Here is a 16,585-nt window from a genome sequence, read left to right on the forward strand (position 1 = left end):
TCGGTATTCGACCCAGTGGCGGCGTACCTTAGTGACGAACTACTTGGTAGCGAACTGCCTGGTGGCGAATTGCCTGGTGGCGAACTGCCTGGTGGCGAACTACCTGGGGGCGAACTGCCTTGGTGGCGAACTGCTTGGGGGCGAATTGCCTTGGTGGTGAACTGCCTGGGGGCGAACTGCCCAGTGGCGAACTCTCTGGTGGCGAACTGCCTGGGGGTGAACTACCTTGGGGCGAACTCCCTGGTAGCGAACTCCCTGGGTTGAACTACTTGGGGGCGAATTTCCTGGGGGCGAACTGCCTGGGGGCGAACTCCCTGGTGGCGAACTGCCTGGGGGCGAACTCCCTGGAGGCGAACAGCCTGGGGGAGAACTGCCTTGGAGGCTAACTCCCTGGTGGCGAACTGCCTGGGGGCGAACTGCCTTGGGGCGAACTCCCTGGTAGCGAACTCCCTGGGGGCGAACTGCCTGGGGGCGAATTGCCTGGGGGCGAACTGCCTAGGGGCGAACTCCCTGGTGGCGAACTGCCTGGTGGCGAACTGCCTTGGGGGCGAACTCCCTACTAGGCAGTCGATGCCTTAGAGAATGTTGGAGCTCCCTGGTGCGGTGCAATCCGACTGCCCTCAGCATGAGGCGGTATTCTTTCCTTTGTAGGCTCCGGGAGATGAGGGACCTGCGAGAACTTCATCTTTTCCTCCTCTTTGTAGGTGGCGGGAGATGAGGGACCTGCGAGAACTTCATCTTTTCCTCCTCTTTGTAGGTGGCGGGAGCTGAGAGACCTGCGAGAACTCCATCTCTTCCTCCTCCTTGTAGGTGGCGGGAGTTGAGGGACCTCCGAGAACTCCATCTCTTCCTCCTTGTAGGTGGGGGAAGCTGAGGGACTTCCGAGAACTGCATCTTTTCCTCCTCTTCGTAGGCGGCGGGAGCTGAAGGACCTGCGAGAACTGAATTAGAGGTCCCGGGGGTACATTCCCGGTGGGGGCTCTCCGATGCTTAAGTTAGCACTCTTATTGTAGAGAACTTTGAAGATAATATGAGAGAGCTAGAGAGTAGGGTTACTTCCCTTTCCTTTTCCCCCCTTCCCCTTTGGGGGGTGAAGTCTTTATATACCGGAGTCTTCGCGGGTTAGGTGGGTGAAAAGCCTCCAAACGGTAAGACTCGTCGCATCCGGTCAGAACTGGGGTACGGTGGTGAACTCCTCGAGGTCGTCAGGCTGGCGCTTGTGTCAGGCGGCCAGGTCGGCGCCTGGGCCGGGTTGTCAGAGGGGTGCCTGCGTCAGTCGGCGGGTCAGTTATTAGGCCAGGTCGTCAGGTCGGCGCCTATGTCAGTCGGTGGGACAGTGCCTAGATCAGGTTGTCAAGCTGGCGCCTGTGTCAGTCGGCGGGTCAGTGTCTAGATCAGGTCGTCAAGCTGGCGCCTTGGCCGGATCATGCTCTAGGCTGGTCCAGGTAGGCCAGGTCGCGCAGGCCGTGCATAGTTCGCGCAGGCCGCACGCTAGGCCGCGTGCAGTTCGCGCAGGCCGCGCGCGCGCCGTGCAGTTCGTGCGCGCCGCGCAGGCGCGCGTCAGGCCGCGAGCAGGTCGCGCAGGCGCGTGTCAGGCCGCTCGCAGGTCGCGCCAGGCCGGTTAGACAGGTGCCCAGGTGGGTCACAAACTTCGTAAGTTTGTTGGCTGGGTGTTTTCCTAGTTGTCACGAGGTGACACGTGTCACAATTTTACTGGAGGGCCAAATCTGCCCTCATCAGGTTGTATGTCCGGGTCATTTTTTTAAATGTTGGTTCTAACAAGGTTGGCCGTTAGGAAATCTGTGGTTTCTCTAGTCGCAAGAGGAGAACTTGAGCTTAGGGCTCAAGGGATTAAGCTAGGTATGGTGGCAATAGTGAGCCCAGCCCGCCCAAATTAAAGGCTGAGCTAGTCTTCCTCTAATTCTCAAAGCCCAGTTAGGCCCATTTCGCCCAAAAGATGTGTATATTATCATTGTATATGTCTACTACGTGCATGGCTTCAGTGAGTGCCTACTTGTTTATTGGAACACACATAATTTCTTACAAAAACTATATTATAATTATAAAAGTCCAGTCAAGTGGTTAATAGTATCGTTGATCAAGCCAGTTCCCACAGTGAGCCGACGTGGGCTTTGGGCTTTCATGTGATGTCTAGTGGCAGAGACAACTCAGAATCCTAGTGGCCCAATCCATCCCAGCAGATTGTCACTTGCTCCAAAACTGCAGAACACTTTAATAGAGGAAAAGAACAACTGGGTGGGAAAAACAGAATGACATCCAGGAAGAAGAACATGTGCTTTTATTTACCAGAGCTCCCTGGTTTGTTGTCCCTTTTTAAGATGTATTGACTAAAAGATCCTCAAGTAGAAAGCCACTTGAGCCTACACCTATTAAATCAGAACCATGTAATTTTAATACTAATTTCTGTGCATTCTCGGTAGTTCCAGGTGATCTAAGTAGGGATGCAAATTGATTGGATCGCATTCAAATGAGAGTATATTCGAATCCGATCTGATATTGTTGATGTCGGATTTGATCTGATCGAATTTGATAGGTCTCGATTTGAAATCAAATTCTATCAGTAAGTTGGATCTTTGGATCTGATCTAGTCCAACTTGTATTTTTTAAAAATTAATAAATTATTAAAAAAATAAAATATACTAATTTAAATAAAATAAAAACAAAAAATATAAATATTTTTTAATTATTTTCATCATACATATACATGTTTTTTATAAAAAAATAAATAAGATCGGAATGGATCTCTCTCAAATCGGATAGGGATCCAGTCTCATTTCTGATCGAACCCTATTATCTGATCCAAAGATCTGGGGTGGTGTAAATTCGACCAAATAAGATCGAATCTCGGATCCCATCCATTTGTACCCCTACTATTAAGTAGGACCCTACCAAATGAGATTGGATGGTTGACAAATTTTAAGGCCCCACAACCGTGTATAGTGCTTATTGTGTATACTTGGCTAAAGATTTATCATTTAACCAGCCCGAGTTTATCGTGCTTATTGTGTATACTTGGCTAGAACTGTTGGTCTCATCAAAAGCTAACTTGATGGGGAAAAAAAAAATCCTTATTGCCCATTAGATAAAAGGTAAACTCCTCATGCCGATCCAATTTTATGAAGATTGGATTGGTGTTAAGCCCAAGCAAGATGATCCAGCCCAAGCCCAATTCATAAACCCTTTGGGAAAATAATAAACCCCTTCAGTTCAATATGTAGAGTTTCTATAATTCAATTCATAATACTACAAGGCCAACCTCATTATGAGTCCGAATCTGCTGCCAACAAGATTACCAACGCAGCTTCCATCATGATCCATCCCCAACCCTTATTGCCAGTCTCAGAGGTTTGACTCTATCAATGACAATAGACAAATAAGAAATATGTTTTGAGATGTGCAGCTATAAATCAATGTTTGGAAGCTGTGTTGATAGCAGATCAGGCTCCCTTAGTACATCACATGATTCACATCAACTTTACATTTATGGGTCTCATGGGTTAGATAGAGCTTAGTTTCGGTCAGTGCAAGTCCGTGTTCACACCATTCGAATAGTCATTTGCAACTTTGTATTGGGAATATCTCCCCCATAAAATAAAGCACACAAGTACGGAGATATTCTCAATGCAAGATTATAAAGGCTGTTCGAATAGGGTTGCACTGAAGGAAATTAAACTGGGTTAGATAGGGGTAGCATATCATGATTGGCTAAATATTGCCCCCGTCCATAGAGGATTCAAGCAGTTCAATCTAGGGCATGGGAAAAGTTAGGACCCCATGTTCAATGTACACCCTAAACCAAAACATGTGGTATTTATACATGGGTTCCAAACATTCCCAAAGTGACGCATTTTAACCTTTTGAAAGACAATCCCAGCTTGCTGCATTGGAAAAGTGTAAATATTGATTCAATGTATATATGCATTCTGGTTCAGTTTTGCAAGTATTTGATAAGAATGTATTTATGTATTGATAATGTCAATATATGGATTTCAAGACATGTTTACAAACGAGAGCAATGTATGCAAATTTTTACATTCAAGTTATTCAATGTAAAGAAGGTGGATTTTAGTCTAGGAATTCATATTTATACCTATCACAACTAAAGATCATTTGGCAAAAATACAAAATTATCAGTACATTTGCATTTTATGAACCAAACATATTTGTATTTGTACTTTTCCCAAACACAACCTAAGAATGCAAATGCAAAACCAAGAAGAATTTGTTCTTTGGTTCAGTTTTGCAGCTTTTTGGTAAGAACATGTATGAAAGTATATTTGTTTTTTTTAATGGCATTTTTGCATTCAAGATTGGAACGAATCAAACTTACATTTTCACTTTTAGCTCAGTTTGGAAAGAGTACAAATACAAATTGTACATATAAAATACAGGGTTTTGCACCCTACATACTTGTATTTGTACTCCTTTCAAACTGAGTTTTTAGATTAGATTTGCATTTATATTGATACATATGCTTTTTACACTCTTACCAAAAGCATTTTCAAACTCAATTTAGAAGGAGTATAAATACAAATATATACAATGCAAATTCATACAAAATAATATAAAATACATACTCTATTTCTGTTTAGGTACATGAAATTCAAATACCACCATCTAAAGAACATTTGCATTGCCGTACCCAAAGGAGGAAAAAAAAACATTTGAATCCCTAATTGGAGGCTCTCAACTTCTGGCCCTTTATTAAATTCAACCCAACTAGAGTTATCCAAAACCCTAAAGAATTGGCCCTATTATTTTCTCCCCCAATCCAATTTCAATTTAATCCACAGACATCTTGGGAATTTATTTGTGAAGTTTTTCAGATTTGGAGCCTGAGAGTGATAAAATGAGCATCGTTCTCACTTAGTGTTCATTGCAGAGTAATGTGTTTAAAAAGTAGAAATCCTACACATTGTGTTTTGCCATTGAATGATGACTAAAGAAAAATGCTCAATGCCTTGAGGGTTCTAGGAAATTTCCAAGCCAACCGGTGACAAGTACAAATCATTCTCACTTAGTGTTCTCATCACTCAAATCATATCAACATTTTCTTTTAAAGAGTAGCGTTGAATTGAAAAGCATTTCATTGTAGATGGCATGAATGAATACATTGCGTATCAAGACCAAGGCCCAACAAGTATGTCTTAATCTGAACTCTGAAGCATCCCTCTACGGCTCTAGGGAAGCAAACAAATCGTTTACGTTTAAGAATAAACAACCAGTTAAGGGGTATGTTCATGGGTCAATTTGGTTTGGTTGTAGGCGGTTTGGTCAATTGAGCTGACCTAGTTGGGTTGGAGAGTTGGTCATCCAAAATCGACCAACCACTAGTTCAGGATGTATCAGTTTGAATCAGTTTTTGGTTTGCTCAATCGGTTCAGAAGATTTAAACTTAAAGAGTTAAATTTAAGCCAAATTCTTAAGGATGGGCCTGAGTTGAACTAAAATCTAGCCTAGCCCATCCAACTTGCACCCCTAGTTAATATCCTGTAACCCCTCCTCATTCTTTGTATTACGTATTTGGAATTTAGATGAATACTTATGAACAATGATTAAAATATTGATAATATATACCCCATATCGAATATATTATATCTATAGTGGTGCATCCAAATACGTATAGATACATTGATATAAGTATTTTTAAAATATTTAAAACTTTAAAGTAAAAAATAAATAAATAACAAGCAATATCGATGTGTCTCAACTCTCAATACGATTCAAACCCCTTGTTTCTTTTTTTACTTTTTTTTTAATTTTATAGGTATTAGAGGGTCTCATCATTATTTTAAAATTTTAAATAATTTAAAAGAATTTGTGTCAGCATATCCATTTGGATGCACCAATATAGGTACAAGACATATCATATTATTATAGGAAAAGTACAGACAGGCCTGCAGATTTCTGAATTCCACTGTATATCTATAAAAATTCAAAATGTCAAATATCCTAATTCTATACATCAATGCCCGTTCATAAATTGGCATCAATTTCGAGTTGACACTCACCCAACTGGATCTAAAAATTCTAACCTGGGCTGAACCGTCATTCTCCCTATTATTATTATTATTAGTTGTAATAATTAAAAACTATCATATTATTAATTTAATCATTGGTCGATTGGTAATGACTGATTTGTTATCAGCTTTTTAGGTATCATGGTCAAACCATGATATATGCTGTAAGAAAAGGGGAAGGAGATATAACCGAAATGGATATTCCAACTTTTTTATCCATCATATATGCTGTAGTCTGTAACGGTGATCATTTAATTTGTCTTTTTGTACGTATGATAGCAATAATGGACAAATGACGTATTTACCTTTAAACCCTTCTAGCATCATGTTGGATTCGATTTGTCTTCTATAGCATGGGCCCCGCTAATAACCCATTAAATACAGCCTACCGAAAATTAAATACATTAAAAAGGCCCATCAATCTACTGATTTACAACTACTCGATTGGTAAAAGCCTAAAAAGCCTTTCTCCCCAAAAGCTTTGTTTGCGGTAAAACCAATTCATTGGGGAGGGGGTTGGCTTCAATAAACTTTTTTTTTTTTCTGAATTCTATTGAGTTTCAGTTTGGGTCTACTGATATCTCTTTTCATATATTATTTTTCCCATTTCAGTTGAGGCTTTGGTTTGGGCTCAATTAGAAGAATTGGTTGCCTGATTCTTGGTGGGATTTCAAGTTTGAATTCACTCAGGTTTACTTCACAACACAGCCTTAAATTAAAGTTTTGTGATTTACATTACAAACCAAATACAGCTTTAATTAAAGTTTTGTCACACATTTAATATGTGATTTACATTTATAAAATCAAGCTCATTAAATTATGAACATCTAAATCTGAATTAATAGTTTTCAAAGAAATCTGAAATAATTAAGGGGATGTTTATTAAGTATTTTTTGAAAGATCTTTTGAAAGTTCTGACAGTCAAAAGACGATGTAAATTTTTGCATACAAATCTTAATAGTTTAAAGACCGTTTGGTTAAGGCGTGTTTATCCATGCGTCTTTTTGCTCAAAGATGAATTGAAAAAAAAAAAGCAAAAAGCTCTATTTAGAACTTTTTGAAAATAGATCGAAATGAATTTCCTATGTCTTTTCGGGGCTGCGAATTTTGCTGGTTAAATTTTTTCTCAACCAAACAAAAAAAGAGTAAAATGCAGACAGCCAGACTTCTAAAATGCCAATAGCCAGCACTCAAAGACACATCAAATGGGATCTAAGATGGCAAAATTTAGGCTGTACTTAGATGAGCTTCAGGATCTAATGTGTGCTTTTATAGCTTCAATCAAAGCACAAAAGCATAGTGCGTAGTGCCTATTTGAGAAGTCTGAATCATAACGACTTCAGGCTTTTCCAAGATGGATCCCACATGGAAAGACTATAAGTTATATTTAGTAAGCCCAAATCAACTGTCAAATGTCAGACATTCTAAGGGCTATTCACTTCAACCTTCTTTAAATAATTTATTCAGAGCATTCCAAAGCATGCGAAGAGCTCGGTTGGATTTTCAGCTCAATCCTCCAAAATGGTCCCTTAATTTTGGGACATAAAAGTTTATTCACTTTTAGATCAAAATCTATTATAATTCTTACTTTGAATTCCACGTGGGTCATAAAAATTGAATCGAATGTAAGTATCATGATACTTACTTGCACTGATACATGGTAGCATGTGCTGGCTTTACATTCGTAATAATTGTAACAGATAATCAACGAACAAAACAGGCTGAAACAAAAATTAACAAAAAGAAAAAAAAAAGTGAACAAAACTTCTTTTCGGGGCGGAAGCCTTCTGGCTGAATACTTGGGCTAGTGGGCTTGGCTACCCATATCTAACATTCAGAGCCCAGTCCCGCATTGACGGGAAATTCAGACAACAGAATCTTTGTGAACATTTACTTTGACAACTTGCCACGTGGCAAGTTTAATGTCCACCCTATTTCATTCATCCCGCGGGGTGTTCGTGAAATTGTTTGCACGAAAAAAAGTTAAGAGGGATGCACGAGTCTTTTGGGCCATGGTTTTTAAAACGAAGCCTCGCTGGCGCGTATAATGTAATAGTTGGTCGGCAAGTTCACATGGCGATGGCGTTTGCGTCGTATCAAACAGGAGAGAGAAATAAAAACAGGAGAGAAGGAGGATACTAGAAATACCTCGAAAACGGAGACTCCGCTATATTTTCCTTCCGCTATCCCTTTTTAGTTTTCTCTCCTTTTCAATCCACCTTCTAAAAACCGGAGATTGAGAGAGAAAAGGAAGAAAATAAGGAAAAGAAATCAATAAAGCTTTTTATCAAAACATCGACCATTTTTTTCGCCATGTCTGTGCGAAGGCGAACGTTGCTGAAGGTCATTGTTCTCGGCGACAGTGGGTATGATTTTAGTTTTAATTTGGGTTTCTTTTTTTTATTGTTTGTTTTTTCTTGAATTAAGCTTGTGATTTCTCGTGAATAATTTTGTTTCGTTGTTTCTACATTCCAGGGTGGGGAAAACATCTTTAATGAATCAGTATCCTTTGACGACGGTTTCATCTGATGGATATGTTCTTTGATTTCTTGTTGCTTCTATCAGTGAGCAATTGCTAGATCTTTTATTGCAATTTTCCTTATTTGTGCAGAATTTTGAGCTACATGTTTTGTTATTAGAAGTTTTGGAGACTGATTTTGTTCTGTAGTCGCTTTTTATTTCTTACGAATTGTTTCCGTTTGAGATTCTTTCTTTTTTTTTTCTTTATCGTGATTTGATGGTATAAGAGTTGACCATTTTTCCGTATATGTTTTCCATCTTTACAATCATGACGTTTATGCTGTTGAGAAATTGAGGATTGAGTGGTGCATCATTCTTGATCCGGTCAGTTGGGAAGAAGGGTTATTGTAACTTGACCTATTAATTGCGCTGGGTTTGGAAATCGATGACTTAGAACTCGTAGGTTTCTCTTGGAATTATGTTTAAATGCTAGTTCAAGTGCTACATTTTGACTAGTAAAATTTTTGAAATTTGTATATGTGGGTCGTCGTTAACTGCTTACCTAGATACGTACATAAAAAGTTCAGTCAACAGTACAAAGCTACAATTGGTGCTGATTTTGTCACCAAGGAGCTTCAGATTGATGATAAACTTGTCACTCTTCAGGTGAGTTCATGGTCTAAGAGTAGTTTGCTGGTTCATTTACCTTTTACTTGTTTAAGATCCCTATCACCGAGTACATTTTTTGAACTATTTCTCCATTTGCAGATATGGGACACAGCAGGGCAGGAAAGATTTCAAAGTCTTGGAGTTGCATTTTATAGAGGAGCAGATTGTTGTGTTCTAGTATATGATGTTAATGTACTCAGGTCGTTTGACACTCTTGACAATTGGCATGAAGAGTTTCTCAAACAGGTCCTTTCTTTGTTACTTTCACTTATTCTCAAGTTATTCCTGTAGTTTCTTCTGTACTTTTTTTCATAACTCAAACAGAGTTTATTGAGTTCCCTGGTTAGGGTGTCAGTTCTAGTTTTTAGAAATTTATTGAAGGTCATGGAGGTAGGGGTCATTGCTTGGTACGATGGTAAAATCTCAATCTGACAAGTGTAACAACATGGTTTGAGACTGAGAATGGCCACATCTTGTAAGGAAATGCCAAAGGTTAGGTCTGTATTCAATCCACTCATTCCAGGACCCTGGATAGTTAGGACCAACATTGGGTAGGGGTGCAACTTGGGTGGGCTTGGATCGGGAATTTGTCAAAATTTGAATGGGCATGATCCATAGGCCCGAACCTAAAGCAGTATAAAATGTTAACTCAGACCAACCCAAGTTGCATCCTAACATTGGGTTATGACCCCTTGAATGTGGAGGTGGGTTGGATTGTGCATTGCTTTTCCATAACAAAATATTTGAAGGGTTTACGTGTAATAATGCAGAGGATTTATGAGAAGACATGAAAACATTGAAGGTGCCAAGTAGCATGTTGGTAAGGTCTCTGGCTGGTTGTAGCATAGACTTGGAGTTGAGTCCTGGCTTAACCAGGGGCTGGGGTGTTTGGGGTTTGGGAAAGGGCTACCCCCTTTGTGCCCCCCCCCCCCCCCTTTTCCTACCAAAAAAGAAAAGGTTATATGCATCTTCATTCTTCTTAATATAAAAGATTTTTATTAAAAATAAAGCAAAATGAGATCCTCCTTCCTCTTCGTCCTCCTCCCCTTCCTTCTCCTTCTCCTTCTTCCTCCTCATCCCCCTCTTAAGGAGGCTTACGCCTCCTTGTGTTCGGGAGGCTTATGCCTCTTATGTTCTGAACTACGCCTCACACCTCTAGGTAGTGGAATGCCTTGTGCCACGCCTCCGCGTTTCAAAACATTGGGTTGAACTTGTAAACCTTTTTTTGACTGTTATGTTTCTTTCACGGGTAAGATCTGATGGTTTCTTTGTATTAGTCACCTTCTCAAATCCTTTGGAATGAAGGAGCTTGTTCACTAATAAATTCTATTGACATTCCTGTTGGAAAAAGAAAGAAGTGACTTCTCAAATTGGTTTTGTTTTGTCTTGTTTATCCATAAAGAGTAAGAGATTGAAGGACCCACACTATTCGTGGTTGGCTAATCACTCTCTATTCAATGCTAGACAGACAAACTCTTTTTTGACAAGGATTTTCTTTTTGGATAGTTTTATATGTAGTTTCTTGTTGGTTGGGTTTATTTTGGGGATGTTGGGTCTCCTCTAGTACAGATTCTCATTGTACAGGGGTCTGGGCTGGTGGTTTATTTTGTTTTGTTTTGATTCATAATACAATACTTTACCTTCATCAAAAAAAAAAAAAGAAGAAGAATGGAACCCACACTAATATAATGTCATGAAAGCCTTTTCACTAGGTTTTTTATTTGAATTAGGAAAGTATATTAGATAGGGTTTATGAGTAAGGGATATGAGCTAACTTTCTGCCTTTGTGCTGAATTTTTTATTTGAGTTAGGATGCTAAATTTAATTTAGTTTGTTATTCAATGATATTAGCTGAGGATAGATCTTGGCACAATGGTTTGGTTGCTCCATTGCGACCTAGGTGACCAAGGTTCAAATCTTGGAGATAACCTCTCTATATGTGCAGGGGTAAGGCTGCAAACATCTGTCCCTCCCCAGACCTCACATTGGCAGGAGCCTTGTGCACTGGGCTGCCCTTTTATAATTTAATGATATTAGCTAACTTTAAAGATGGAATGGGACCCATAGCAATCCAAATATATCTTTCTTTTGAACTAAAATTTGTTTTCCTGTGGCCTAACCAGGTGCTTGAAGTAGAGGCTCTCCCATCTAAGGGTTTGTATGGACTATCATATTTTCCACCAACAACTAGTTTTGTCCACCAATGTCCTACACTCCTACTTGCAGGACATGTTGGATTTCTACCTTATGTATGTTAAAAATCTGAATAATTATTTCAACTTCCTTGAACTTTTATTCGAAATTTTGGGTTGTTTTGATTTGATATCTTTAGTGTTGTCCAAGGTGTTGATGGTAGCTGTACCAACCTCAAAGGTACTTATGAACTGAAACTAGAGTTGTTGAATGCAGTCAAGGTAGCGCATTTAGACTCTAGCAGGTGCTTCATCTCTGCCTATTTGTTGATAAAGCACAACTGCTTTAACCAAACATGTGCCAGATAAGTTTTTGTATCACATACCTTTTTTTCGTTTTTTAAATCAAACTTTCCTTCTGACAATTGTCACAATCCAAAGAAGTTGTTCAAACATGAAACCCATCCTAGGAAAAGGCTTTGGACCCAAGGTTCAAAGTATCGACATGTATCGGTCAATATGTATCATGCTGATGGCTTCCCGATACGCCCCTCCAGGGGTTCGAGGGTTGTATCGGGTGAGACCATCGTTCAGAGGGTAGCCAGGACTTAAACCTACTCCTCTGAACTGGTTTTGAAAAATAAAAAATAAAACTTAAAAAAGCGCACCGATACAGGCCGATATGCTGGAAGGGCGTATCGGCCTGTGTCAATACTTTGAACTTTTTTTGGACCCATCCTGCATGGTAGTTTAAAGTATGTCATAGTTACCTAAACCAGAGCAGTAAGAGCGGGAACTGAGACTGCACCAGTCAAGTCATCAGGGTAGGCATAGCAATACTAGCAATAAGACTAGCCAAGAAATAAAGGTATTTGGCCAGGAAAGGAAGAAGGAGAAGGTGACAACGGAAAGTAATCAGTCCCACAGTGCATTTGTGAACAAGCCCTTTTCAAAGAGCTTATTCTCTTCTTCTCTTCCTCCGCTTTCCTTAATAATATGGAAAGATATGTAAAATTTATGATCTAAAAGTTGAGAGGCATACTGCAACTGATTGAAACATGTCCAATGCCTGGTTTATGTTTTAGGTCCCAATGCTTCCTCTTTTTTTTTTTTTTTTTTACTTGTAGGAAATATTGAACTTTATTGCAAGGTGCCAACCAGCTGGTTGGTAAGGTCTCCTGCTGGTCATAGAGGAGACTTGGGATCAAATCCCACCAACACCTGGGTTGGGGGATGGGCTACCCCCCATGGTGTAGCCCTTCAAAAGAAATAAAAAAAAAAAAAAAACATTGAACTTTATTGGTTAGGGACATAAATTGAGTACAATAATAAGCTGAACAATCCAAAGGGAAGTTGTGATCCCTTTCAGAAATTAAATCATTACAGGCTAGCCCGGAATAAATGCTCCCTGTTTGGCTAAAAGATCAGCAAAACCATTTGCTGTTCTTCTAATCCATTGGAAATTGACCCCCATCTCCCTTGCTAAACTTTTACCTTACTTCTAGCCTGTCTATGGATCCAAACCCCCATATTATTCATTTTCACCCAGCTTACCACTAATTGCAAGTCACCTTCCACTTCCAGATGGCTGAACCCAAGCTGCTTTGCAAGTCTCAGTCCTTGTGGAGGGCTTATGTTTCTAAATGTTCAGCAATGCTTGTTAGATACCTTATTATGAACAACATGCATAACATACCTGAAAGTGTTAGCCGTGCTTTTCTTACATGGGTTTCTTAGTTCTTTATTTTCTGTGTTTTCTGGAGGCGAATAGCATGGTGGAACTGACTTTTAATGTTTCTCTATGGCCTTGTATACTGCTTCCTTTTTCCTATTTTCTCCTCTCCTTCCTTTTTCACCATCAAAGAGTTTCTGATAGGTTACCAATAAAAAACCTTAAAAGAAACAAAGCATACTTGAATCTAGATAAAAGGTGGCCCCAAAATCTTATAATATTTAGCTTATTGGGCTTTTCTTCGAATCACGTATTTTCGTTAGCTTCTCCAGTAAGCCCAGAAGAAACAGAAACCATTTTGCCATCAATGGCGGTGCCAAAAAGAACTTATTGGTTCTTTTTTGAATAGAGGATAATTGAAACCACCTCACTGTTAATGGTGATATCAAAAGGACTAGTCTCAAGCATCTCCATTAGATTAGGGAGAAACTGGCACCACTTTGCCGTTGATGGTGGCAGGAAATTGGGGATGATCTTTTATGTGGAATTTGTTTTTTGGTTGTTCAAATCATTGAGCCCAGGAACTTATTATTTCTTATTAATATGTGGAAGCTGCAAAGTTTCCTAGAATATACAGCATGGTCTTTTTATTTTATTTTCTTTCTTTCTGTCCATAAAACCGACTCAAGAAGAAGGTTAGACTGTACTAACACTTCTCTGTTTTGATCTTATGAGTTCAAATCGACCCCAAACAATTAATTACGTTTTTTCCAGTTCCCATTTGGATATAGAGGATCAAACTTTGTACTTCTTGGCAAAAGGAAGTACTTTAGCGAGAGAAATGGTCTCTTGACCTAAGTGAAAGATTCAGTAGCTAATGTGCAGATCACTACAGAATTATTAGGTTAACGGAACATTTTGATATAATGAACGCCCAAGAAAATTCATTTGACTGGAAAAAAATGCATGGCATTTTTTCTTATGTGTATTACCTTAATAAATCTTCAAGTGTTATTGTAGGTTGTATCTGACTTTTGGTTCTAGAAAAACTTTGTATACATTGTCAGTCTACCGTCATTTTCTTTCTTTTATGTTTATGTTTATTCATCCTGTTCTAAACATAATTCTAATTCCACATTACAAGAGTCATGACATATGTTCTAACAGATTTGAGTCACATTCATTTCAAGTTACCTTCATTTTTTTCTTCATAATGTGTAACTTGCTTTCTGTTTTATAATGCTGACAGATAGTTTCTTTGTATTCAGGCAAGCCCCTCTGACCCCAAGACTTTTCCATTTATATTACTTGGAAACAAGATCGACATAGATGGTGGAAACAGCCGAGTGGTAAGGCTATGTAGCAATTCACAAAATTTGGTGTTCTTCCTTGTATCTGGTTCTAAAATATTTTTATGCGCAGGTTTCTGAGAAGAAAGCAAGGGATTGGTGTGCTTCCCGAGGGAACATACCTTACTTTGAGACCTCAGCAAAAGAGGATCTCAATGTTGATGCTGCATTCTTTTGTGTTGCAAAAACTGCACTGGCCAATGAGCACGAGCAGGACATGTATGCATGTTTTGATAACCTGATTTTTACCCAATTTTAACATTTATTGATTTTTTGCTTCTAACTTTGTTTCAGATGTTTTTTGGTCTATAAATATGACACTTTCTGCATGCTAAAAAATTAATATTTTGGGAAATTTTCCCTTAAAGCGGTGGACTTTTGAGCTATTGTCTCATTGAGTACTGAATACCATATGGAAATATAATGAACATACCAGATAAAATGACTACCGGTACTTTTAGAGTATCATGACAAAATGGACCGTTCATCAGCGGATGGGGAGCATTTTGGATTGACCATGTGTTGAATCCTGCAGTCCCCATCAGCCCTATTCCAACCTCAGATTTGAGTTTTATTTGATTTATAAGGCCCCTTTAATTTTTTCTATTTTTTAATTTAAAAGTTGCCTATGAAACTGAGCTTATCTAGAATATTTGGTAAGGTATTTTGCGTCAGAATTTTCCATGGATCCAGGATGAGAAGAATTTAATGACTCCTTTTGAGCCCCAAACTAACTTGTCATGTGCTAGTTTCCTGGGTCATTTAGGCTCCTCTAAACAACTTAACTAGAAAACCTGCACCCTAATAATCTGTTGCCTGATAATATGACCTTGGCTATACATCAAAAACCGACCTAGGTTGTAGCTTCTTGATTGGTTGAAGTTATACCTCCACAATTTGGGTTTGATCGATGTTGGGAACCTTTATCAATGTGGAGATTTAGGATCTTGTGTACTGTTTAGGGTCACAGTAGGGTCTGATTGAGGTACTCTGAAAGCTTTGAAAGAGTCGAAGTGGAGAATGATTCTTAGATGTTGGGTGAACATGATTTTCTATCATAATCGAGAGAATGGAGACTTGGCTTATAGAGTTAATATTTTGGTTCCATAGATTTGAAGGTCTGCCACTTCTGTGATCAGGTCTTGCTAGATGCTAGGATTTGGGTGGGGGGAGGAGTGACTTGTATTGGTGGACAGTGATCTTCTGAGACGGTTTTCTATTGCTCTTCACAGTGTACTTGGCAATACTTCTTTGCATGCATTTGTTTTTGACTTTTTGGTATAATAGGCTCGAGTTGGTATTATGTTCATAATAATTGATTAATACTTGTATTAATTTAAATAAATTTAAATTTTCTATAAAGCAAATAATACACTGGATTTTATTCATCTGATCAAGATATGAGATGGTGCTCCATTTGCAGATACTTCCAGAGCATTCCAGAGGCTGTTTCAGAAACCGAACAAAGGGGAGGAGGATGCGCCTGCTGAAATGGGCTGTTAAGATTCTTTTTTTTTTTTTACTTATTTCCCACCTTTTGGTTTGCTTGATCATCACCGTTTTCTCTTCTTTATTTATGATTCAGAGCCATTCTTTTGTACCTACTACCTACCATTCAGAGCTTTATGTACACTAAGCAATTGTCATTGAGACTCTGGTTCTAGTGTTTCCTCTTCTGGTGTTTTTGTAAGAATGTTAGTCTGTATGTTAAGTTCTGTTACCAAGATTAACTTGGGTTCCTAAATTCCAACTTACCCATTTGGAATGATTCACCTAATACAGAATGCAGTTCTTTGATGGTATCATTGTTACGCAGCTTTTCTGACCATTTAGACTTAGCAGGTTCCTTTATTCCACCCATGCCGTGCATGCGAGACAACCATTATGCCGATTGCCGAGACACACCGAGGAAAGCGTAGCTTTGGTTTACGTATGGTAATAAAACTAGAGAATGACCTTATTAATTTTGGGGCTAGTCTGATAATTTTAATTCATATTTTCTGATCAATTTTGTTTGATACCCATTTATTATGTTATAGATTTAGGTTATTATTTTATTAGATAATTTTATATATAAATTTATTATGTAATTTAAGAGATTAAATCAAGTTTTATTTATAAATAATAACCCACTTTGTGGATCCTACATTATTTAAAATGAATTATTTTTTATTTTTTTTTTAGTGGAGGCGATTGTCACAAATCTTTTTTTTTTTCTTGAGAAAGACCGTCGGCAAATCATTCATTAACGTCATCAATCAG

The 16,585-nt window shown here is 38.9% G+C and overlaps 1 protein-coding gene across 2 annotated transcripts; it reads left to right on the forward strand.

Moving 5' to 3' along the window:
• Positions 1-8,009: 8,009 nt before the first annotated feature.
• Positions 8,010-16,125, forward strand: LOC148851477 (ras-related protein Rab7-like). 2 transcript variants are annotated; one of them, XM_088945389.1, is made up of 7 exons: positions 8,010-8,407; positions 8,517-8,543; positions 9,068-9,167; positions 9,270-9,416; positions 14,243-14,323; positions 14,397-14,542; positions 15,747-16,125. In XM_088945389.1, exons 1-7 carry the CDS (start codon positions 8,355-8,357, stop codon positions 15,811-15,813), a joined length of 621 nt encoding a protein of 206 aa, XP_088801515.1. In that variant the 5' UTR covers positions 8,010-8,354; the 3' UTR covers positions 15,814-16,125. The 2 variants fall into 2 exon arrangements, with proteins under 2 accessions (XP_088801515.1, XP_088801516.1); XM_088945390.1 differs by lacking the exons at positions 14,243-14,323; positions 14,397-14,542; positions 15,747-16,125 and adding exons at positions 11,294-11,419; positions 11,514-11,602 and having other exon boundaries at positions 8,054-8,407.
• Positions 16,126-16,585: the final 460 nt, after the last annotated feature.

Source organism: Nelumbo lutea, chromosome 5 (assembly GCF_056320005.1).
Source record: "Nelumbo lutea isolate HS-2025 chromosome 5, American lotus-T2T, whole genome shotgun sequence".
NCBI lineage: Eukaryota > Viridiplantae > Streptophyta > Magnoliopsida > Proteales > Nelumbonaceae > Nelumbo > Nelumbo lutea.